This window comes from Pan paniscus, chromosome 9 (genome assembly GCF_029289425.2).
Source record: "Pan paniscus chromosome 9, NHGRI_mPanPan1-v2.0_pri, whole genome shotgun sequence".
Lineage (NCBI taxonomy): Eukaryota > Metazoa > Chordata > Mammalia > Primates > Hominidae > Pan > Pan paniscus.
Genome location: NC_073258.2, coordinates 2,871,956 through 2,894,945, shown reverse-complemented (window position 1 = coordinate 2,894,945; position 22,990 = coordinate 2,871,956). Strand labels below are relative to the sequence as shown.

The 22,990-nt window shown below is 57.9% G+C and overlaps 2 protein-coding genes across 8 annotated transcripts in view; one reads left to right on the top strand and one right to left on the bottom strand.

Moving 5' to 3' along the window:
• Positions 1–8,841, bottom strand: part of LRRC56 (leucine rich repeat containing 56) — a 45,984-nt gene extending 37,143 nt beyond the window's left edge. For both annotated transcript variants that reach the window (XM_063607995.1, XM_034931819.3), the window contains exon 1: positions 8,706–8,841. The gene's annotated coding sequence lies outside the window, so the exon portion shown is untranslated. The remainder of the gene's footprint in view (positions 1–8,705) is intronic.
• RNH1 (ribonuclease/angiogenin inhibitor 1) lies at positions 8,726–20,857 on the top strand. Of its 6 annotated transcripts, none has more exons than XM_063607998.1 (11): positions 9,120–9,366; positions 10,992–11,164; positions 13,800–13,919; positions 15,326–15,496; positions 15,982–16,152; positions 16,760–16,930; positions 17,011–17,181; positions 17,319–17,489; positions 17,805–17,975; positions 20,319–20,489; positions 20,594–20,857. In XM_063607998.1, the coding sequence occupies exons 3-11, from the start codon at positions 13,819–13,821 to the stop codon at positions 20,679–20,681; spliced, it is 1,386 nt and encodes a 461-aa protein (XP_063464068.1). In that variant the 5' UTR covers positions 9,120–9,366; positions 10,992–11,164; positions 13,800–13,818; the 3' UTR covers positions 20,682–20,857. The 6 variants fall into 6 exon arrangements, with proteins under 6 accessions (XP_003806047.4, XP_063464067.1, XP_063464068.1 ...); XM_055093904.2 differs by having other exon boundaries at positions 9,178–9,366; positions 11,100–11,164; XM_003805999.5 differs by lacking the exons at positions 9,120–9,366; positions 10,992–11,164 and adding an exon at positions 8,726–8,861.
• Positions 20,858–22,990: the final 2,133 nt, after the last annotated feature.

Here is a 22,990-nt window from a genome sequence, read left to right as displayed (position 1 = left end):
AGAGAAATGATTCTTAGATAAACACTAAAAGCATGACACATAAAGGAAAACCTGATCCACTGGACTTCATGAGAATGAAGGGTGTGTGCATTTTGAAAGGCCCTGAGAAGACAAGCCCAGGCTGGCAGAGGCATTAGCAAATATCCCGTCTGAGGAAGGACTCATCTGCAGCATCTATGACAAGCTCCCAGGAGTCATGGGGTGCTGTGCTCTCAGCAGATATGGGAGAGCCTCCCATCCCATCATTCGTGTCTCCGGAGCAGCACTGCTCAAAGTCCCCTACCAATGCTCTCCTCAGCCGACAGACCTGACCCTCCCCACATGTGCACCCACAGGCCAGGCCTTGTGGGTCTTCTTGGGACATGACCCCAACTTCAGGAGGAGGAAAGTAAGAAGAGGAAAATCAACGAAAAGAAAAAAGAATTTACTGGTGGCCCTTTCAAGTCTTTCTGTCAAACGGCCCAATTTCAGGTTAAGCCAGGTAGTGGCGATGAGGCAGCCCTGTGTTCTGCCCAGTTCCAAGGGCTCCACCGCCTCTGTGGGTGAGAAGCAGCAACCAGCCGGGGAGAAAACCATCTAGCTGCGTCAACCTCGGTAGTGCTGGAAGTTAGCACAGGTGGGCCTGGGTTACCGCGGTTCAGTTCTAGACGCCGCAATAACACAAATGTCGCAATAAAGCCAGTCGGAGGGATTTTTCAGTTTTCCACTGCATATAAAAGTTATGTTTATACCACAATGCAGTCAGGTGTGCAATAACATTATGTTTACAAAACAATGCACATGCCTCAATTTAAAATACTTTATTGACCACTCCTCACTCCCTCCCCAACTGGGCTCCCACCACCCTACCCTCCCTCAAGACCAAAAAAAAAAAAAAATAATAATAATAATAATAGGCTGGGCACAGTGGCTCACACCTGTAATCCCAGCACTTTGGGAGGTCAAGTGGGCAGATTGCATGAGCTCAGGACACCAGCCTGGGCAACATGGTGAAACCCTGTCTCTACCAAAAATACAAAAAATTAGCTGGGTGTGGGGGTGTGCACCTGTGGTCCCAGCTACTAGGGAGGCAGAGGTGGGAGGATTGCTTCAGCCTGGGAGGCAGAGGTTGCCGTGAGCCGAGATAATGTCACTGCACTCTAGTCTGGGCAACAAAGCAAGACCTCGTCTCAAAAATAAAATGGCTGGGGGTGGTGGCTCACACCTGTAATCCCAGCACTGTGGGAGGCCAAGGTGGGTGGATCACCTGAGGCCAGGAGTTCGAGACCAGCCTGGCCAACATGGTGAAACCCCGTCTCTATTAAAAATGGAAAAAAATCAGCCGGGTGTGGTGGTGCGTGCTTGTAGTCCCAGCTCCTCTGGAGGCTAAGGTAAGAGAATCGCTTGAACCTGGGAGGCGGAGGTTGCAGTGAGCCGAGATGGTGCCACTACATTCCAGCCTGGGCAAGAGAGTGAGACTGTCTCAAAAATTAAAAAACAAACAAACAAAAAACTAAGATACTGATAGAAAGTGCCAGCAATCATCTGAGGCTTGAGGAAGTTGGGATCTCTTTGCTGGTGGAAGGTCTTGTTTGTGGCTGCTGACTGATCAGGGTGGTGGTGGCTGAAGGCTGGGGTGGCTGTGGCAATTTCTTTCTTTTTTTTTTTTTTTGAGATGGAGTTTTGCTCTTACGCCCAGGCTGGAGTTCAATGGCATAATCTCGGCTCACTGCAACCTCTGCCTCCTGGGTTCAAGTGATTCTCCACCACACCTGGCCGGCAATTTCTTAAAATAAGACAACAATAAAGCTGGCCACATTGAGCTTCTTCCTTTCACAAAAGATTTCTCCGTAGCACGCGATGCTGTTTGGTAGCATTTTGTCCACAGCAGACCTTCTCTCACAACTGGAAAATCCTCTTGAACCCTATCGCTGCTGTACCAACGAAGTTTATGGAATATTCTAAATCCTTTGTTATCTCAGCAATGTTTAGAGCATCTTCACCAGGCGCAGATTCCATCTCAAGAAAGCACTTTTGCTGGGTGCGGTGGCTCACACCTGTAATCCCAGCACCTCGGGACACTGAGGCGAACGGCGGGCAGATCACTTGAGGCCAGGAGTTCGGGACCAGCCTCGCCAACATGGTGAAACCCTGTCTCTAATACAATACAAAAATTAGCCGGGCGTGGTGGCGTGTGCCTGTAATCCCAGCTACTCGGGTGGCTGAGGCAGAATTGCTTGAACCCAGGAGGCAGAGGTTGCAGTGAGCCGAGATTGCGCCACTGCGCTCCAGCCTGCGTGATATTCAAACTGGAAGAGCAGAGCGAGACTGTCTCGAAAGAAAAACAAAACAAAACAGCTTGAAGCGGCAGGGTTACAGCTCCGCGACGGCCCCTGCAGGCGGGGTGTGCTAGGCAGAGTGTGCTGAGAGCAGCAGCTCAGGACAGTTCTGCAGCCACATTTACACCCACTTTTAATTTCATGCAGATTAAGGGGCAGCCCAGGCAAAAGTTTCTAGGGAAGGGGTAGTAACTTTTGGGTCGTGGGGTCATTGCCATGGAAAGGGGTAGTAACTCCCACCATGCCTGGCCTGTTTACTTTCACTTCCAGCTTGCCCTTGAATTGTTTCCTGGGCAAAGCCAGGAACCCTCGAGGGGCTCAGCCCCACTGTGGGTCTTGCCTGCCCTCCATCAACTAGAAGGCGACGTAGCACTGAGTTAATCCACCATTACTTTAAATGGCATGGATACCACTCATATAGTATTGAGAAAAGGAAGTCGGATACAAAAGAGAACATGCAATATAATTCCATTTATATAAAGTTCAAAATAGGCAAAGTGAGTATGAGGGCTAGAAGAGTGGTGATTTTAAACCTCCGGGCCTTTGTACACGCTGTTCCATCTACCAAGGGTGCCCTTTCCTCGCACCATGTAAACGCAAACATATGGATCAAGTTACCTCCTTGCCAGGCGCGGTGGCTCAGTGTCATCCCAGCACTTTGGGAAGCCGAGGCAGGCAGATCATTTGAGGTCAGGAGTTTGAGACCAGCCTGGCCACCACGGTGAAACCCCATCTCTACTAAAAATACAAAAAATTAGCCGAGTGTGGTGGCGGGCACCTGTAATCCCAGCCACTCAGGAGGCCGAGGCAGGAGAATTGCTTGAACTGGGATGCAGAGGTTGCAGTGAGCTGAGATCATGCCACTGCACTCCAGCCTGGGCGACAGAGCGAGACTCCATCTCTAAATAAATAAATAAATAAATAAAATATAAAAATTAGCCAGGTGTGGTGGCACGAGCCCGTAATCCCAGCTACCTGCGAGGCTGAGGCAGGAGAATCACTTGAACCCGGGAAGCGGAGGTTGCAGTGAGCCGAGATCACACCACTGCACTCTAGCCTGGGTGACAGAGACTTCGTCTAAAAAAAAAAAAAAAAGGCTGGGCGTGGTGGCTCACATTTGTAATCCCAGCACTTTTGGAGGCTAAGGTGGGTGGATCACGAGGTCAGGAGATCGAGACCATCCTGGCTAACATGGTGAAACCCCGTCTCTACTAAAAATACAAAAACAAAATTAGCCGGGCCTGTAGGCAGGCGCCTGTAGCCTTGGGAGGCTAAGAAGGGAGAATGGCGTTAACCCGGGAGGCGGAGCTTGCAGTGAGCCAAGATTGCGCCACTGCACTCCAGCCTGGGCGACAGAGCGAGACTCCATCTCAAAAATGAAAACAAAAAGGCTTTGTGGCTCACACCTATAATCCCAGCACTTTGGGAGGCCAGGGCAGGCAGATAACGAGGTCAAGAGATTGAGACCAGCCTGTCCAACGTGGTGAAACACTGTCTCTACCAAAAATACAAAAATTAGCTGGGTGTGGTGGCACGCACCTGTAGTCCCAGCTACTCGGGAGGCTGAGGCGGAAGAATCGCTTGAGGCCAGGAGGCGGAGCTTGCAGTGAGCCGAGATCACGCCACTGCACTCCTGACTGGGTGACAGAGTAAGACTCCATCTCAAAAAAAAAAAAAAAATTCGCCTCCTAACCTCACTGAGTTAACTGATCAAGACCTCCCATGCTCTGCCGCTGCACAGCTGTCCCTCCAGCGCCTTGTGTCTGTGTGTGTGTGGAGTGGCCGGTGTTTTGAATATCTTCCAGTTCCCAGAGGCTAGCTCAGTGTCTGACAGGGCCCTGTGGGAGTGTCTAATTCTCACAGCATCTCCGTGCAGGAGGGAAGGAGAGGGTCACGCCTGGGCCCTGAGGCATCGTGTATCTGAGGCCCCCACATCAGCACGGATCTCCAGAGGCATACACTGTCCTGCCGACTGGTCTGCTTTCTGTCTGATTGAAATTGGAGGCTCAAAGCCAAGACCTTCTCACTTGCAGTGAGGAACCCTTATGGGGCAAAGTTTTCCCCCTCAACCTGCTCTATCATGAGCTCCTCCTGCTAAGTGGCAGAGCTTAGCCTGTGAATCAGAGGGTACGCTACATTTCAAACCTTAGGAGCAGTCCTGTCACCAAAATTCAGCTGGTCATTGCCAGTTTAACTACCCACTACGTAACCACTCACATATGAACCTGCAACAGCCACCAATCAAGTTGAATTCTCAAATATTTGCTACTTCATCCTCAATGTTTTCCCATTTCTTTTTTTTTTTTGAGACGGAGTCTAGCTCTGTCGCCCAGGCTGGAGTGCAGTGGCGCGATCTCGGCTCACTGCAAGCTCCGCCTCCCGGGTTCACGCCATTCTCCTGCCTCAGCCTCCCGAGTAGCTGGGACTACAGGCGCCCGCCACCACGCCCGGCTGATTTTTTGTATTTTTAGTAGAGACGGGGTTTCACCGTGTTAGCCAGGATGGTCTCGATCTCCTGACCTCGTGATCCGCCTGCCTCGGCCTCCCAAAGTGTTGGGATTATAGGTGTGAGCCACCGTGCCGGGCCAGTGTTTTCCCATTTCACGTGCCGCGTGTGAAAATCCACTGCGTGCGACACTTGCGCTATGTGCACTTTATGTACACATCTCATACTTTGTTAAAAAGGCACTTTCAGACAAACATATTATTTATTTATTTAGAGACATGGTTCACTCTGTCACCCAGGCTGGAGTGCAGTGGTGTGGTCTCTGCTCACCGCAACCTCCACCTTCTGGGTTCAAGTGATTCTCCTGCCTCAGCCTCCCAAGTAGCTGGGATTACAGGTGCAGGCCACCATGCCCAGCTCATTTTTTTGTATTTTTTTTTTGAGATGGAGTTTTGCTTTTTGTTGCCCAGGCTGGAGTGCAATGGCGTGATCTCGGCTCACCAGAACCTCTGCCTCCTGGGTTCAAGCGATTCTTATGCCTCAGTCTCCCGAGTAGCTGGGATTACAGGGATGTGCCACCATGCCTGGCTAATTTTTGTATTATTAGTAGAGACGGGGTTTCTCCATGTTGGTCAGGCTGGTCTTGAACTCCCGACCGCAAATGATCTGCCTGCCTTGGCCTCCCAACATGCTGGGATTACAGGGGTGAGCCACTGTGCCCAGCCATTTTTTTGTATTTTTAGTAGAGATGGGGTTTCACCATGTTGGCCAGGCTAGTCTTGAACTCCTGACCTCAAATGATCCGCCTGCCTCGGCCTCCCAACGTGCTGGGATTACAGGCGTGAGCCACCGTGCCTGACCTGAGTATATTTATAGAAGTAGAACAGGCACAGGACTCTCCACCCAAAGTCACCCTGGTGCATCTCTCCCTGGGGTCTGACTTAGGCCTTCAGCACCACGGTGTTTTCTCTAGATGGCATCTCATCAACACTGGGGGTCTCTGGCCTCAGCCTGTCCCTGGATTCCCTTTCATGGGGAATGTAAAAGCTCCCTATTTAAGCTAACGTGTAGGCTGGTGGGGCTGGATGTGAGGGAGGGGCAGGTGGAGAAGGAAAGGGCAGCATCCCTCAAATCTGTGTGGAGCAGGATCGGAAGGAAAGGCACACTCGAATCGGCCAGGACCCAGTGGAAATGAGCGAGAATGGTCAGCTCTGGGGCGGTATATAAAACTGGGGGTGGGAATACTTCCATATACTCCCAATTCCACAGTGGGTGAACTGAGTAAGTTTAAAAATAAGATAAAGACATAACGAGGTGAGGCAGGTAAGTTCAAAAATAAAAATGAAGGCCAGGCACTTTGGGAGGTTGAGGCGGGCGAATCACAAGGTCAGGAGCTCGAGACCTTCCTGGCTAACACGGTGAAACCCTGTCTCTATTAAAATTACAAAAAAAAAAAAAAAAAAAGAAAAATTAGCCGGGCGTGGTGGCGGGCGCCTGTAGTCCCAGCTACTCAGGAGGCTGAGGCAGGAGAATGGCGTGAACCTGGGAGGCGGAGCTTACAGTGAGCCGAGATCGCGCCACTGCACTCCAGCCTGGGCGACAGAGTGAGACTCCATCTCAATAAAATAAAATAAAATAAAATAAAATAAAATAAAATAAAAATGAAGACATACCTTTCAGGGGCTGTGGCCGCACTGTCCAGGAGGGAGGCCCGGCCACAGACACCATGCTGGCCGTACGCTCAGCACCTATACATACCTGGGCACCTTCCCCACAAGGTGTCACAAAAGGGAGCCCAACAGCCATTTTAAACATTTTCTTCACTCTTATGAGAATTGCCACAAACAAATCTAAGAGATCATGGCAAAGAAAAGAATGAAATGAAACCAGAACATTTCAGCAGCTTTTGCAAAGATGTCAAGAGAACCAGTCCAGGAGTCAGGCTGGCGGCATCCTTCCAGCTTCTTGTCATGAATTCTAAACCTCACATCCAGACCCCAAAGCTTAGAGAGTTAAAGAATCAGCTACTGGTCACCAAGCTCATGTGTGCAGGATGAGGGTCACAGCCAGGTTGGCTGCCTTCCAGCCCTGAGCTTTCTTGGGGGGGTGTGTGTGTGTGTGAACCACCTTCTTTTTGGGACGGAGTTTCTTTTTCCTTTTTTGAGATGGAGTTTCGCTCTTGTTGCCCAGGCTGGAGTGCAGTGGCACGATCTTGGCTCACTGCAACCTCTGCCTCCTGGGTTCAAGTGGTTCTCCTGCCTCAGCCTCCTGAGTAGCTGGGATTACAGGCATGCACCACCATGCCTGGCTAAGTTTTTGTAATTTTAGTAGAGATGGGGTTTCATCATGTTGGCCAGGCTGGTCTTGAACTCCTGACCTCAGGTGATCTGCCTGCCTTGGCCTCCCAAAGTGTTGGAATTACAGGTGTGAGCCACCGCGCTCGGCCAGAGTTTCATCTTGTTGCCCGAACTGGAGTGCAATGGTGTGGTCTAGGCTCGCTGCAACCTCTGCTTCCCGTGTTCAAGCGATTCTCCTGCCTCAGCCTCCCAAGTAGCTGGGATTACAGGTGCCCACCACCATGCCTGGCTAATTTTTGTATTTTTAGTAGAGATGGGGTTTCACCACGTTGGCCAGGCTGGTCTTGAACTCCTGACCTCAGGTGATCCACCCTTCTCGGTCTCCCAAAGTGTTGGGGTTACAGGTGTGAGCCACCACGCCCGGCCAGAACCACCTTCTTTAAAGATGATCAGGCCGGGTGTAGTGGCTTATGCCAGTAATTCCAGCGCTATGGGAGGCTGAAGCAGGAGGATCACTTGAGCCCAATTCAAGACCAGCCTGGGCAACACAGGGAGACCTCTTCTCTACATAAAATACAACAATTAGCCAGGCGTGCTGGTGCCTGTGGTCCCAGCTACTTGGGAGGCTGAGGCGGGAGGATCACTGGAGTCCGGGAGGTGGAGGCTGCAGCGAGCTGGGATCGCGCCACTGCAGTACAGCCTAAGCAGTGGAGTGAGACCCTGTCTCGAAAACAAATACCTAATAAAGGCAGTCAGAGGAGAGGTTTAGCAAATTGCTAAAGAACAAATCTGAGGTACCGTTAGTTTCCTTACTTGCAATCTTCATCTGCCAAAATGTCAGTTCTGTGAATTGCGGACTAGTCAAAAACTTAAAGAAAACCCACTTTTGTGGAGGTGGGGTCGCTTTGCGTTTCCCAGGCTGGTCTGGAACTCGGCCTGCGCCCCTCAGTGCCAGGGCTCCAGGCGACGCTCGGGTGTCGGCAGCAGAGTGGACGCGGGAGCAGCTCGGACCGCGCTCAGAACACTCGGGACGAGGCCGCGGCTCCGCAGGCCTTGCGGGCTGGGGTCCCACGAAACAAAGGCGGCAGCCAGTGGCCAGGACGGGCAGAGTGGTTCACGGGGCCGTGGCTCCCTCGGGGGTCGCGAGCTCGGCGCAAACGAGCCCCTCTACCAAGGTCGCCTAGAGTCGCGACCCCGACATGCGGAGCCGCCCCAGGGGGGTTTCTCCCGGGTCCCTCCTGTCCCGAGGCGGCCGCTTTCTCCGGGGGCCGCGCCCCGCGCCCCAGCAAGGCCCGACCCGCGCCTGCGATTCCGCCCCCAAGGCGCTGCCGCACCGGGCCCCGGCCTCTTCCTCCGAGGATTCTGAGGAATTGCTGAGACGTGCGTGCCAGCGCGAGGCCCACAACACGCACACGCGCCCGCGCCCGCCAGACCCCGCCCCCGGCACCAAGCCCCGCCTACTGGGGAGACCACGCCCCCAAGCGAGACCCCCCCTCACCGAGCCACGCCCCACCAGGCCCCGCCCCTGCGCCAAGACTGTGCTTAGCCGAGCCCCGCCCGCCGGGCCCCGCCCCGACCCCGAGACTACTCCCGCCAGGCCCCGCCCCCGCGCCGAGCCCCGCCCAGTAGTCCCCGCCCACGCACCTGACCACGCCCACGAGCCGGCTCGAACACGCCCGCGCCGCTGACTCTGGCGAGTGGGGTTGTCGACACGTTCAACCCGTTCTGCTGGCTCGAGAACGAAGTAGGCCGTCTCGCTCTGGGTCTCCAGGCCCGCGACCGTCCGCCAGTCGTCCCGAGGTCAGTAGCTCCAGCGGTGCGTCAGCGTGTAGCCAGGCCTCGCCCACGCCGGCCTTGGTCGGGCTTCTTGTAGACGCGGGCCTGGCGCTATTGAGGCCGTTGCTGCGCGGGCGAGTGGCGCGCTCCCGTGGCGGGGCGGGGTCGGGCGGGGCAGGGGTCCGGGGCTATCGAGGCGGGGCGGAGGTTGCGCTGGGCAGCTGCGCCGCCGGGCGGACGTGGCGCGCCTTGAGGACGTCATCGCGGTGCACGCTCCCCTTTGGGGCTTGCCGGAAGTCCTTGCCCGGGGGGGCGGGGCTGCGCCTGCGTGGTTCGTCCTCGCGTGGCCGTCAAGCCCTCTAGTGCCTTAGATTCCAGCGAGCTACGCAAGCAATCCTGGCCCAGCCGAGCTTGCTTCCCCAAATCCCGTAATCCTTGACCTTATTCCCCCAAAGAAGCGGCCTCCCGGGAAGGAGCGTCCTGGCGGAGAAGACTCGAACGGCTCCCACAGCCGGGCGTTGGGGGAAAGGTGGGCGGTCTTGGTCGTGCGAGGTCGGGGAGGGAGGGTCCTCCGCCCTCCATTGCGGAGCCTCGCTCCGGGACCACCGGGGGACCGGACGCCTGGCCGCGAAGCTGCCGCCTGGGGCTGCGGGGAGGAGAGCAACATAACTGGAACGGCACTTAGGGGCCGGTGTCAGGGTTGTCACCGGGGTTGGCGGAAATGACGAAGGGGCCCCAGGCACGTCGTGTTACTGGGCGAGGTTCTAGCCAAGGTGCCCACGCGCCTTGGGGGAAACCAGAAGACTTCTGCACCGTTTCCCGAGGACAGTTTGGCAGTGTTTCAGAAGGGCCTTAGAACCAGGCAGGCCCCCTTCTAGGATGGTGGAAAGCCTAAAGATCTGAAAACGGTCTCAAGTGTCGTCTTAGCGATTGGCCGACTAAACCGAATGCAAGCCGGAGACTGCACACGATGTTGCCGTTAACAGTTACACTGGGCCGGGCAGTCAGAGGCGGGCGGATCACCTGAGGTCAGGAGTTCGAGAACAGCCTGGCCAACATGGTGAAAACCCGTCTCTACTAAAAATACAAAATTAGCCGGGCGTGGTGGCAGGCGCCTATAATCCCAGCTACTTGGGAGGTTGAGGTAGGAGAATGGCTTGAACTCAGGAGGCGGAGGTTGCAGTGAGCCGAGATCGTGCCACTGCACTCCAGCCGGCTGACAAGAGCGAAACTCCGTCTCAAAAAAAAAAAAAAAAAAAAAAAAAAAAAAAAAAGTTACATTAGGCTGGGTGCGCTGGTGCAGCCTGTAATCCCAGCACTTTGGGAGGCCGAGGCGGGCGGATCTCTTGAGCCCAGGAGTTTGCGACCAACATATTGAGTTTGGCCAAAATAGTGAGACCCCCGTCTCTACAAAAGATAGAAAAAATTAGCCAGTTGCGGTAGTGAACGCTTGTAGTCCCAGCTACTTGGGACGCTGAGGGAGGAGGAGCACTTGAGCCCTGGAAGAGGAGGCTGCAGTGAGCTATTTTCTCATCCCTGCTATAACGAATTTGTCACAGGCTGTTTTATAGGCCTGGAGCTCAGAAGCCCGAAGTGAGTTTTAGGAGGTTAAAATCAAGGTGTTGGCAAGGGTAGTTCCTTCTGGAGTTTCCCAAGGAGAATCTGCTTCTTTTCCTCTTCCAACTTCTAGAGGCCACCTTCTTCCATCTTCAAAACCTACTGTCTCTGCATAAGAACTCTCCTGATTATATGCCGGCCGCCCAGACACCCCAGGGTAGCCTTCACATCTTAATATTCTTAATATTTGCAAAGTCCCTTTTGCCACGTAAGGTAACACCACAGGTTTGGAGATTAGGAGGTGGACATCTTTCAGGGCCATTCTTATTTTAAAAAATGTACTGTCGATAAGAATAGTTAAAATGTAAAATATTTGAAGGGATTTATTCTGAACCGAATATGAGTGACCTCGGCCGGTGACACAGCCCTCAGGGGATCCTGGGAACATGTGCCCAAGGTGGTTGGGGCAGTTTGGTTTTACATGTTTTAGAGAGACATGAGGCATTAATGAAATACATTTAAGATATCCATTGGTTTGGTCCAGAAAGGCGGGACCAAACAAAAAAAAAAGATTTTGAACATGCTTCCCGAGCTCAGGCATGAAGAACTCTTGACTGATAGAAACGGAGGGTGTGTCCAAAGTTTTCAGGACGGCCGAGCGGCGCTCCAAAACCCGTCCTCACAGCCTCGCCCCTTTCGCCTCAGCCACAACAAATCATCGTCAACCTGTTCCACCTTCTCCAGTCTGGTAGCAAAAAGGGGTGTCTCAGGTTTGCTTTATTTTATTGTTTGGGCAATTCCTGGAATCCGGCCTGCTTGTGGGAGGAGGCAGGGGCCGGTCCCTCGAGGGTGGTGGGGGCTGCCAGAGCTGGAGGGATGGTCTGGGGGAAGGCGGCTGTACGGTGGAAAGGCTGGTTGGGGCCAGAGTGGGAAACGGGATGCGGACGTCAGGCTTCACCCCCGACCCAGGGGGGAGTGGGAAAGCTGGGGTGGTAGCTGGGACGAGGCCCGGGGGCTGAGCCCAGAGGGTCGAGTGGGCGACGACTAGCGGGCGCGGCCCCCAGGGTGGACTCCCCGCCAGCCCCGGCCTGGAGGCTCCGCCCGCCCCCGCCTGGGCGGAAGGAACGCGGAGCGGCTCTGGCCTTGGGTCTGCGGCGGCGGCGTCGGGTGAGCGTCCCGGGCCGAGCGGGCGCGGGCGGGGGCAGAGAGGCAGGGGAAACCCCCTTCGTGTTTTTGTGAGGTTCCCTCCCAGCCCTTTAATCTGCAGCAGGGTGTCCAGAACTAGCAGGTTCGAGGGACTCGACGCGGGCGCGGGTCCCCAGGGACCGGGAACTTTTGCGCGTCGCCTGAGCGTGGCCCGTGTCTCCCTAGAGGGTGGCCCCGCGCCCCCGTCACGTCGGAACATAAGGACCTGAATTGGCCTCCAGACGGCCCCTCCCATGTGGCTCCCCAGGGTGGGGCCCAGGCCTTGGGTGCTGCGGAGACCTCCCTCCGTAAGGTTGAGAAAGTCTGGTCTCCGGATAAGGGACCGTTAGGGCCTCTGTTCAGATCCCTGCCTCAACCAAAGCAGGCTGCCGGCTGGTGGTAGTGGGTTCCTGAATGTGCTTTTAGCTTTGGCTGTGTAGGGAGCCAGGGACTTCTCCAGTCACAGAGAAGGGCGTTTACTCCCGCATTTTCATGGGGTCCTCAGTGGGATCCGTGACCCACAGAGATTCAGAAGGGCCTTTCTGGGATACAACAGGGTCTGGCCAAGCCTGAGGGGTAGGGACGGGGCTACTCCCGCAGCGCTAGTTCCAGATGGTCACGGGAGCACTGGCCACCCTGAGCTCCCACCAAGCTTTCCCAGGAGGAGGACACCCTGGGGCCACCTTTCATCTGGCTGCAGAGGACACAGGAGTGTCAGGCTAGATTTGGGGAGCGTGTGCACCCTGGGCAGCCGCCTGAGGCTCTCCTTCCACCCGCCCTCCCGCCCACAGTGCCTCCTGATGACTAGATTCTGGAGTCAGAATTTGGGTGACCACACCCTGGTCGGTTTTGCTCACGTGCTTCGGGTCGGTTGGATTCAGTTCCTCCATGTGGGGCCGTGGGATGTCACCACCCTTTGCCACTGTCCTTGCAGGCCGGGCGCCCAGGCGTGTGGACCCGAGCCCAACCTTGCCTCTTTCCTCCCAGTTGGTACCAGGGGCCTCTTGCCTCCACTCATCCAGAGTGGACCAGCCGCCTCTGAAGCAGCCCCGGGGAGAGGAGTGCCAGGCACACAGACTCAGGAAGCTGGGGGTGTCAGGGCACCAGGAGCCTCTCAAGCGGTCCTGTTGGCCGTCTTTCTGAAGGGCAGCTGGGGTTGCATCATTTCCCCAAGTGGATCCTGCTAGCTTTCTGGGGCTTCTGGATGAGAGCCCTCTCCCCACCCCCCCCACCCCTCCCCCCATTGTGGCATCAGTGCTGCTGCTTCCAGGGAGCCTTTCTAGCCATCCAAGCCTCCTCTCCAGGTTCCTGCCCTGCTGTAGTCCCCAGGCCAGTGCTTGGCAGGTGCTCAGGGAATGTATCCACCAACCAAGGTTTGGGGTGGCTGTCTCTGCCTGACCACTTTCCCCAGGCCCCTGGCGGGTACCTGAGCTGTGCTCTCAGGGCCTCAGGAACCTCCTTCCATATTCAGGGCCTGTGCCTGGGGAGGCTTCAGGGTGTAGCAGCTGTGCCCATCCCAGGCTGACCCACCCAGCTTGCCTGGTAGCCCAGCCTCTGGGCTAGTGTGCCGTGGGGCAGGGGATGTGCTGTAGCCTGGTGCAGAGTCCCCAACCCCAGAAGGGGGCCATGGAAGCTGACACCCCAAGTGGCCGCCCCCCTGCTCTGTCTTGCTTCGGACACTGTGGCCGGGTCCAGGATCCTGGCATCCTGGGAGGTCTCTGGCTTTGTGGGCAGCCTGCCTGGCCCGCACAGTCTGCCTGTCCTGAGGGTGAGACACAGGTCAAGCGCACAGACCCCCTTGCTCCCCTGCTGGGGCCTCCAGGCTCACAGACCACCCCACCCTACCCTGTCCTTGCCCAGGCAAATGAGAGGCAGGGGCTTCCTGGGCTGCTGCTGTCCCGCCCTCTGTGGGGCAGGAGGAGGTGCCCACAGAGGCTGGGTGGTGATAGCCAGGAGATGGGCTGGCATCTGCATTACCCAAGCTCTGCTGCCCATGGTGGCCTTTCTGGGGGTGGGTGCTGGTCCCTGCCCCCTGCCCCACCCCTGATGTCTGCTCCAGAGACAAAGGTGGGGAGGGTGCTGAAGAGGAAGTGTTTGCCCAGGGAGAGGCTGCGGCTCCTCCTGAAACATCAGCCCTGTGGGTCCTGTTTGCAGAATCTCCGGCCTGTGAAACCGTGAGGGGATTCGGCCAAGACGTCCTTCCCTCTGCCTCCCACCCAGGCCACTCTTCACCTCCACCATGAGCCTGGACATCCAGAGCCTGGACATCCAGTGTGAGGAGCTGAGCGACGCTAGATGGGCCGAGCTCCTCCCTCTGCTCCAGCAGTGCCAAGTGGTCAGGTACGCTTGCTCTCGGGGTGGCCTTGGGGTGCTGGCGGGGCAGGCTGGCGGGTGGCGGCTCCCTCTGAAGGGTGCATTGCTCTCGAACGCCTTGTTTGTGGACATGAAGTATGAATTCCGTGCAGCTACCACGTGCATGAGATGTGATTCTTGTGTTTCTTTTTGACAATTTAGGAATGCAAAACCCATTCCAGGCTCATGCAGCATGGGGTGAGGTGGGCGGGCCGAGGTGGGCGGGCACTGGCCAGTGGGTCTCTGGCTCCGGTGTCTCAGCTCCTCTCCCTCCCTTGGAGACACGAGGGCAGGACACAGCTTGGGTCCCCTCCGTGAGCCTCCATGGGGCGCTGCTTGTCCCTGCCAAGCTGGGGGCTGGGAGTCCTCGGCCCTCGAGGGCCTCACAAACCCAGCAGCTTCACAAGCAGGACACGAGTGCCTGGGTGGGCCGCATCTTTTCTCTTTTTACCTGGTGATTTCAAGCAGTGTCAGGTTTGCGGAGGAGTTACGAGGACCGGACGGGGCTCCCTGGTGAGGTGGTCCTGTGTACCTGCGGACGCTAGCTCTGGCCCAGCACCTCCAGGCAGAGTCTGCTTTTCCGCCCTGCCCTTTTCGTCTTCCTCACTGGTCCAGGATTGCGTGGCCCTCAGCCCTCTGTCTCCTTAGCCCTCTCCCGTCTGTGACTGTCCCCTCGTCTCTCTGGGTTCTTGGTGGTCTGAGGGTCTGGCCAGGATCCTGCAGGACGTCCTCTGTTGGGGCTTGTCTGGTGGTTTCTTGTGGTTGAAGTCCTACAGTTTTGGCAGGAATGCAGGGAGATGCCGTGGGGCCTGCCAGGAGCGTCCTGTCACAGGCGCCGTCTGCCACCCTCTCCACTGTGACGCCACTGCCTTTCCTCCTGTGACTGATCAGTGCCTTCGAGAGATACTTTAAATTCTTTTTATTTTTAGAGACAGGGCATTGCTCTGTCACCCAGGCTGGAGTGGCTCCCTCATGGCTTATGCGGCCTCAACCTCCTGGGCTCAAGCGATCCTCCTGCCTCAGCCTCCCGAGTAGCTGGGATTACGGGCATGCGCCACCACGCCCGGCTACTTTTGTATTTTTAGTAAAGACGGGGTTTCTCCATGTTGGTCAGGTTGGTCTTGAACTCCCGACCTCAGGTGATCTGCCTGCCTCGGCCTCCCAAAGTGCTGGGATTACAGGTGTGAGCCACGCGCCTGGCCACGTGCGAGCATCTTAAACAAAACTTTCATGGAACAGTTCCTCCTTTTTGTTTCATTTCTGAAATGTCCTGTGTGACTTGCCTTGCTGTCTTCTGGGCCCACTGATAGGTTGTAACCTGCACGTGGGGTGGTGGTGGAGGCTGAGGCCAGTGCTGTCTGCGTGGTTCACATGACCCTGGGGTCTGCTCGCAGGCTGGACGACTGTGGCCTCACGGAAGCACGGTGCAAGGACATCAGCTCTGCACTTCAAGTCAACCCTGCACTGGCAGAGCTTAACCTGCGCAGCAACGAGCTGGGCGATGTCGGCGTGCATTGCGTGCTCCAGGGCCTGCAGAGCCCCTCCTGCAAGATCCAGAAGCTGAGGTGAGGCGGGGCCTGGCACTGCCTCTGGCCTGGTGCGGTCTGCTTTGGTAGCCCGGCAGCAGGGGACAGAGCCGCCAGGGGCGCGTGGGCAGCTGCAGGTGGGCAGGCAGTGGCAGCAGACATTTCCAACATCAGCCAGAGGCACACAGGCCTGGCGGTCTCACAGCGGGGGGGACAGGGCCCTTCCTGCCTTATCCCAGCCCCCGCACCCAAGATCTGGCCCTGCCCGCCATCCCTAGCCTTCCAGCATCACCACAGGACCCCCACTGAAAGGTGTGTCTGCAGACAAGGTTTCCCTGGGTCGAGCCACATGCGTGCCCTCCTTCACTCGGCCTGGAGACCGCAGACCCCAGACCCCCATCCAGGGAAGGAGCAGGTATAGACCTGCCGCCTGAAGAGTGCTGCTCCGGGCTCTGGGCTCTGGCAGGCGAAGGGCGTGGCAGCTTGGCTCAGGGGAGCCCTGCTGACAGCCAGGTATGCTCCAGCCTCCAGAACTGCTGCCTGACGGGGGCCGGCTGCGGGGTCCTGTCCAGCACACTACGCACCCTGCCCACCCTGCAGGAGCTGCACCTCAGCGACAACCTCTTGGGGGATGCGGGCCTGCAGCTGCTCTGCGAAGGACTCCTGGACCCCCAGTGCCGCCTGGAAAAGCTGCAGTGAGTTTGTGTCCTGCCCCAGGGCCCATGCTGGCCGCTGCCTGTCCCCCAGCCAGCCCCCTACATAGAACATCGCCTGCCAGGAGCCGTGAGGAGGGGACTCAGGTCACAGGGGCCTTGTGGTGCTCTCCTCTCCCCATGATGCTGGGGCTGGGGGGATCTGTCATCACCCTCCCTCCCCATCCAGTTGTCCTTTGCAAGGCACAGCTGCCCCAGGACCTGACGGTGGGAACAGATGCCTGGCCGTGAGTCAGGTTCCACTCACCGCCTCAGTGTGTGTGGGGGACCCGGCCGTTGTGAGTTGACCACAGCCTGGGACGTGCAGGTGGCCCTGCCCTCCAGAGGCTGGTTTCTTTCTCCCGGGCCTGGTTGGGCCCCAAAGTCTGAGGTCCGGGAGGGGGTGAGGGGTTTCCAGAAGGAATGCCGGTGTCCACAGAGGCCCGGGCCTCTGGATGAGTCTGTGGGGGTCCCTCAGCACTGACACCTGATGCCCAGGCAGGAGAAGGCTGAGGGGGAGATGAGACACCAGCACACCCCCGTGCTCCCTGGCATCACACCCTTGGCTGGTGCACATTCCTGTGTGGTGCTGAACTCGGCCATCCCCCAGGCTGGAGTATTGCAACCTCTCGGCTGCCAGCTGCAAGCCCCTGGCCTCCGTGCTCAGGGCCAAGCCGGACTTCAAGGAGCTCACGGTTAGCAACAACGACATCAATGAGGCTGGCGTCCGTGTGCTGTGCCAGGGCCTGAAGGACTCCCCCTGCCAGCTGGAGGCGCTCAAGTAGGCACTGGGCCTTGGGGGAGTGCGGGGTGTGGGCTGGGGGGGTCCTGTGCTGCCTCACGTGCGACCCGTGTCCCCAGGCTGGAGAGCTGCGGTGTGACGTCAGACAACTGCCGGGACCTGTGCGGCATTGTGGCCTCCAAGGCCTCGCTGCGGGAGCTGGCCCTGGGCAGCAACAAGCTGGGTGATGTGGGCATGGCGGAGCTGTGCCCAGGGCTGCTCCACCCCAGCTCCAGGCTCAGGACCCTGTGGTGAGTCATCTCCGTGAGGCCTCCTTCCCGGAGGGTCAGGGGCGGCGGGCCGTCCTCAGAGCTCTCCCCCGCCCCTGGGCTCATCTCAGGCCATGAGACGGTGCTGAGGAAAGTCTGTGGTGGTCCATGTCCTGCAGGATCTGGGAGTGTGGCATCACTGCCAAGGGCTGCGGGGATCTGTGCCGTGTCCTCAGGGCCAAGGAGAGCCTGAAGGAGCTCAGCCTGGCCGGCAACGAGCTGGGGGATGAGGGTGCCCGACTGCTGTGTGAGACCCTGCTGGAACCTGGCTGCCAGCTGGAGTCGCTGTGGTGAGTGTGGCTGTTGGGGCAGGGCCCTGTCACCCAAGAGAGGGCCAGGGTGACCGAGGAGACCAGGGGAGGAGTGAGCGACTCCAGGGAAGCTGCTGGGCTCAGCTCCGACCTTCAGAATGCATAGGCCAGGGAGCAGCCTGTGGTTTGATGGGAACAGTGCTTGGGGCCAAGGACCAGGTGTAGGTGCCCACTTGCTGGGAGGCTGTCAGATGTTTTTGCTTAGGTCCACGTGGGGCCTTCAGGGGAAGGGCCAGTTGCAGCTGTGGGCCAGCCTGGGCCCCTGCCAGGCGTCAGTCCTGTCTGTGTCCACAGGGTGAAGTCCTGCAGCTTCACAGCCGCCTGCTGCTCCCACTTCAGCTCAGTGCTGGCCCAGAATAAGTTTCTCCTGGAGCTACAGATAAGCAACAACAGGCTGGAGGATGCGGGCGTGCAGGAGCTCTGCCAGGGCCTGGGCCAGCCTGGCTCTGTGCTGCGGGTGCTCTGGTGAGTGTGTGAGGGACACGAGTATGCACATTTGGGAGATCATATGCCCGTGTGTGCACACACGGGCGAGAGTGCATGAGTATCTGTGTGAGCACGAGTGTCCGTGTGTGAGCACATGAGAATGAGCACGAGTGTCCGTGTGTGAGCACATGGGTGAGAGAGCATGAGTGTCCGTGTTAGTGTGAGCACATGGGTGAGAGTGAGCACGAGTGAGTGTGAGCACATGGGTGAGAGTGAGCATGAGTGTCCGTGTGTGAGCACATGGGCGAGAGTGAGCACTTGTGAGTGTGAGCACATGGGCGAGAGTGAGCACGAGTGTCCATGTGAGTGTGAGCACATGGGCGAGAGGGAGGGTGCATGTTCATGTGCTGGGAAAGGCGGGCTGGCGGCACCACTCTGGCTTAGTTCTCATTTTAACTTTGAAAGTCAGAGGTCATGTTTCATGAAGCCTGAGAGCTTCACAGAGCTCCAGCCTACCTGGCCACCCTGTGGTCCATCTTCCTGGAAGCCCCGCCCACCTTCCTCCCGTGCGGGAACCCCGCCTGGGTCAGGATGTCTTTCCAGATTTGTTTTCTTTGTTAAAGCACGTTCTTTTGCAGCTTTCTAAGAAAAGGTTTTGCAGAAGGTAATTTTTGGGGTCTTGTGCCCCTGTTCTGCCCTTGGATCATTTAGCCGGGTACAGCATGCACCATTATGCCTGGCTAATTTTATTTTGTTTGTTTTTTTGAGAGAGTCTTGCTCTGTCGCCCAGGCTGGAGTGCAGTGGCGCAATCTTGGCTTACTGCAAGCTCCGCCTCCCAAGTTCATGCCATTCTCCTGTCTCAACCTCCCGAGTAGCTGGGACTACAGGCGCCCGTCACCACGCCAGGCTAATTTTTTGTACTTTTAGTAGAGATGGGGTTTCACCGTGTTAGCCAGTATGGTCTTGATATCCTGACCTCGTGATCCGCCTGCCTCGGCCTCCTAAATTGCTGGGATTACAGGCGTGAGCCACCACGCCTAGCCTAATTTTTGTATTTTTAGTAGAGATGGGGTTTCACCATGTTGGGCAGGCTGGTCTTGAACTCTTGACCTCAAGTGATGAGCCTGCCTCAGCCTCCCAAAGTGCGGCGATTACAGGCGTGAGCCACTGTGACCTTGTGTGCACGATCTGCTTTTTCTCGTTGGCAGCTTTTCAAGCTCTCTTTGTTCACTGTGTTTGGGGTTCCATGTGCTTGGCCTTGATGTGGGTCTTGGTTCTTTGTGCTGGATACTTGGTTCTACTAAGAAAATATGCCTTTGGTGATTTTTTTCTCTCTCCTTTCTTATGTTTCTTTTTTGGTGTGCCCATGAGCCTGTCCTGATGTCTTGTGGAGTGACCCTCTAATTATGTTCTCCAAATTTTCTTTCTTTTCGATGTTTTGTTTTATTTTTGGGAGATGTTCTCATTTACCAGCCAGTCTACTGAATTTCCACCCTCAGTGTTTTGTCTTTTGTTTGCTGTTTCCCGTGTGCCTCTCGCCAGGGGCTTTCCGTGGGTGGCTGGTCATCCTGGGCTGGGCACCAGGTGCAGAGTGAGGCCCGGGAGCCCTGGACAGTGAGCCCTGCAGGCCGAGTCATGGCTGCGTTTCTCGAGGGCTTCCTCCTGATGGGGGATTTTCAGTTCCCTGCCAGGGGACACCATCCTGGCTGCCAGGACCTTGTGGGTGTTCCAGGTGTGGAGAAGAACCTTGGGTCCTGGTCACTGCAGACTTGTTCCCCCTGAGCCACTCACAGGGTGGGGGTCCTGCAGCTTCCCTGGCCCCCACCTTGGAGAGGTCCAGTGCAACTCCTTGGCCCTGCTGTCCGGCCTGTGGCGGCTCCACCCCGGGAAGTGGGTGTTGGGTCTTCTCTTTTCCACCCTCTTTTGTCTGACCCGTTCTTTTGTCTCTCTCTGGAGCCTAAAGTCTGTTGTCCACTCTGTTCCTGTCTTGGTGCCCTCCATACCCTTGTTTCCCCACAGCTGCTCCTCAGTCTCTGGCTGGCTTCTCCTTTGAAGCCCACGCAGCCAGACGGTGTCGAGGTGACAAGGGGGTGGGTGTGGCTCTCTGGGTGGACGACATCTCTCTCCTGTCCTTTCTCCTCCCTGCAGAAGGTCTCAGGCGAGTGAGGCTGCTTGTGCCTCGCTTGTCTGTGCCTTCCTTGTCCGTGGTGGGGAACCTGCCCAGGGCCACAGGGACGGTGAGCCTTGGGGAAGGCCCCACCTGAGGGTCCTGAGTTGCCGAGCACAGGTGTCCGTCGCGCCCCCCAGGCCCAGGCCTGCTCTGCCGGTCAGCGCGGTGCCAGGCACGCCCGGCACCCTGACCCCCGCCCTGCTTCACCCAGGTTGGCCGACTGCGATGTGAGTGACAGCAGCTGCAGCAGCCTCGCCGCGACCCTGTTGGCCAACCACAGCCTGCGTGAGCTGGACCTCAGCAACAACTGCCTGGGGGACGCGGGCATCCTGCAGCTGGTGGAGAGCGTCCGGCAGCCGGGCTGCCTCCTGGAGCAGCTGGTGTATGTGCACGTGCTGGGCGGGTGGTGCGGCCAGGGCTGCCCAGGGAGGAAGGCGGGGGTGGGGGAGGACACGGGCCCATGCCTCCCTTCTGGCCTGTGTGCAGCCTGTACGACATTTACTGGTCTGAGGAGATGGAGGACCGGCTGCAGGCCCTGGAGAAGGACAAGCCATCCCTGAGGGTCATCTCCTGAGGCTCTTCCTGCCGCTGCTCTCCCTGGACGACCGGCCTCGAGGCAACCCTGGGGCCCACCAGCCCCTGCCATGCTCTCACCCTGCATATCCTAGGTTTGAAGAGAAACGCTCAGATCCGCTTATTTCTGCCAGTATATTTTGGACACTTTATAATCATTAAAGCACTTTCTTGGCAGGAGGGGCTCTTGTCCTTCCTGGGGTCCCTGTGAGGCGCTGGCATTGGAGACGACACCACCCCACTTGGCTTCTCTCCCTGCCAAAGGGACCCGCACCAGGGAAGCAGCCCAAGGCCCTGGCTGTGCTCAGCTGGGTCCCCTGAGCTGCACCCACCCACACTGGGGAGCACAGGGCAGGCCCTGCCCGGGGTGGAGGGATGCCCCTTGGCTCTGTTGCCCGTGCAGGGTGACGCCTGCTGGGAGCTGCCTGCAGGCCCAGCTGCTCCTGCAGCTTCTACCCCGGAGCCTCAGGAGCCCCCAGCACTGCCCTGACTGCCCCCAAGCCCAGCCCAGCGCAGCGCAGCCCGGCCCGGGTTCCTGCCCGGAGCCCAGTGCTCGCCCCAGCTCTGTGTGGGATGATGGGGCAGCCCATCTTGCCCACGGGTGGACAGCTGACCAAGGTGGGCCAGCCCGGGGTGCCCTGCCCTGCCAAGCCAAGAGGGGGACGCTCACCAGCTTTCAAAGGTCCGACGCTGAGTCAGCAACTACAAGTTCATTGCAGAGAAGCTGCCTGGCAACCCCCCTCTTTTGGACGGGGTCTCTCTTGCCCAGGCTGTAGTGCAGTGGTGCAATCTTGGCTCACTACAGCCTGGACCGCTGGGACTCAAACCATCCTCCCACCTCAGCCTCCCACCTCAGCCTCCCAGGTAGCCAGGACTACAGGCATGCACCACCACACCTGCTCCCACCTCAGCCTCCCAGGTAGCCAGGACTACAGGCACCACCACCACACCTGCTCCCACCTCAGCCTCCCAGGTAGCCAGGACTACAGGCACCACCACCACACCTGCTCCCACCTCAGCCTCCCAGGTAGCCAGGACTACAGGCACCACCACCACACCTGCTCCCACCTCAGCCTCCCAGGTAGCCAGGACTACAGGCACCACCACCACACCTGCTCCCACCTCAGCCTCCCAGGTAGCCAGGACTACAGGCACCACCACACCTGCTCCCACCTCAGCCTCCCAGGTAGCCAGGACTACAGGCACCACCACACCTGCTCCCACCTCAGCCTCCCAGGTAGCCAGGACTACAGGCATGCACCACCACACCTGCTCCCACCTCAGCCTCCCAGGTAGCCAGGACTACAGGCACCACCACCACACCTGCTCCCACCTCAGCCTCCCAGGTAGCCAGGACTACAGGCACCACCACCACACCTGCTCCCACCTCAGCCTCCCAGGTAGCCAGGACTACACGCACCACCACCACACCTGCTCCCACCTCAGCCTCCCAGGTAGCCAGGACTACAGGCATGCACCACCACACCTGCTCCCACCTCAGCCTCCCAGGTAGCCAGGACTACAGGCACCACCACACCTGCTCCCACCTCAGCCTCCCAGGTAGCCAGGACTACAGGCACCACCACACCTGCTCCCACCTCAGCCTCCCAGGTAGCCAGGACTACAGGCATGCACCACCACACCTGCTCCCACCTCAGCCTCCCAGGTAGCCAGGACTACAGGCACCACCACCACACCTGCTCCCACCTCAGCCTCCCAGGTAGCCAGGACTACAGGCATGCACCACCACACCTGCTCCCACCTCAGCCTCCCAGGTAGCCAGGACTACAGGCATGCACCACCACACCTGCTCCCACCTCAGCCTCCCAGGTAGCCAGGACTACAGGCATGCACCACCACACCTGCTCCCACCTCAGCCTCCCAGGTAGCCAGGACTACAGGCATGCACCACCACACCTGCTCCCACCTCAGCCTCCCAGGTAGCCAGGACTACAGGCACCACCACCACACCTGCTCCCACCTCAGCCTCCCAGGTAGCCAGGACTACAGGCACCACCACCACACCTGCTCCCACCTCAGCCTCCCAGGTAGCCAGGACTACAGGCATGCACCACCACACCTGCTCCCACCTCAGCCTCCCACCTCAGCCTCCCAGGTAGCCAGGACTACAGGCATGCACCACCACACCTGCTCCCACCTCAGCCTCCCAGGTAGCCAGGACTACAGGCACCACCACCACACCTGCTCCCACCTCAGCCTCCCAGGTAGCCAGGACTACAGGCATGCACCACCACACCTGCTCCCACCTCAGCCTCCCACCTCAGCCTCCCAGGTAGCCAGGACTACAGG

Bases quoted from the DNA above. Each gene is read 5' to 3' on its own strand.
- RNH1 (XM_063607996.1), top strand. From the start codon at position 13,819: ATGAGCCTGGACATCCAGAGCCTGGACATCCAGTGTGAGGAGCTGAGC. The intron at 13,920-15,325 runs GTACGCTTGCTC...GTCTGCTCGCAG, and splicing joins CAGCAGTGCCAAGTGGTCAG to GCTGGACGACTGTGGCCTCA. The intron at 16,931-17,010 runs GTAGGCACTGGG...CCGTGTCCCCAG, and splicing joins TGCCAGCTGGAGGCGCTCAA to GCTGGAGAGCTGCGGTGTGA.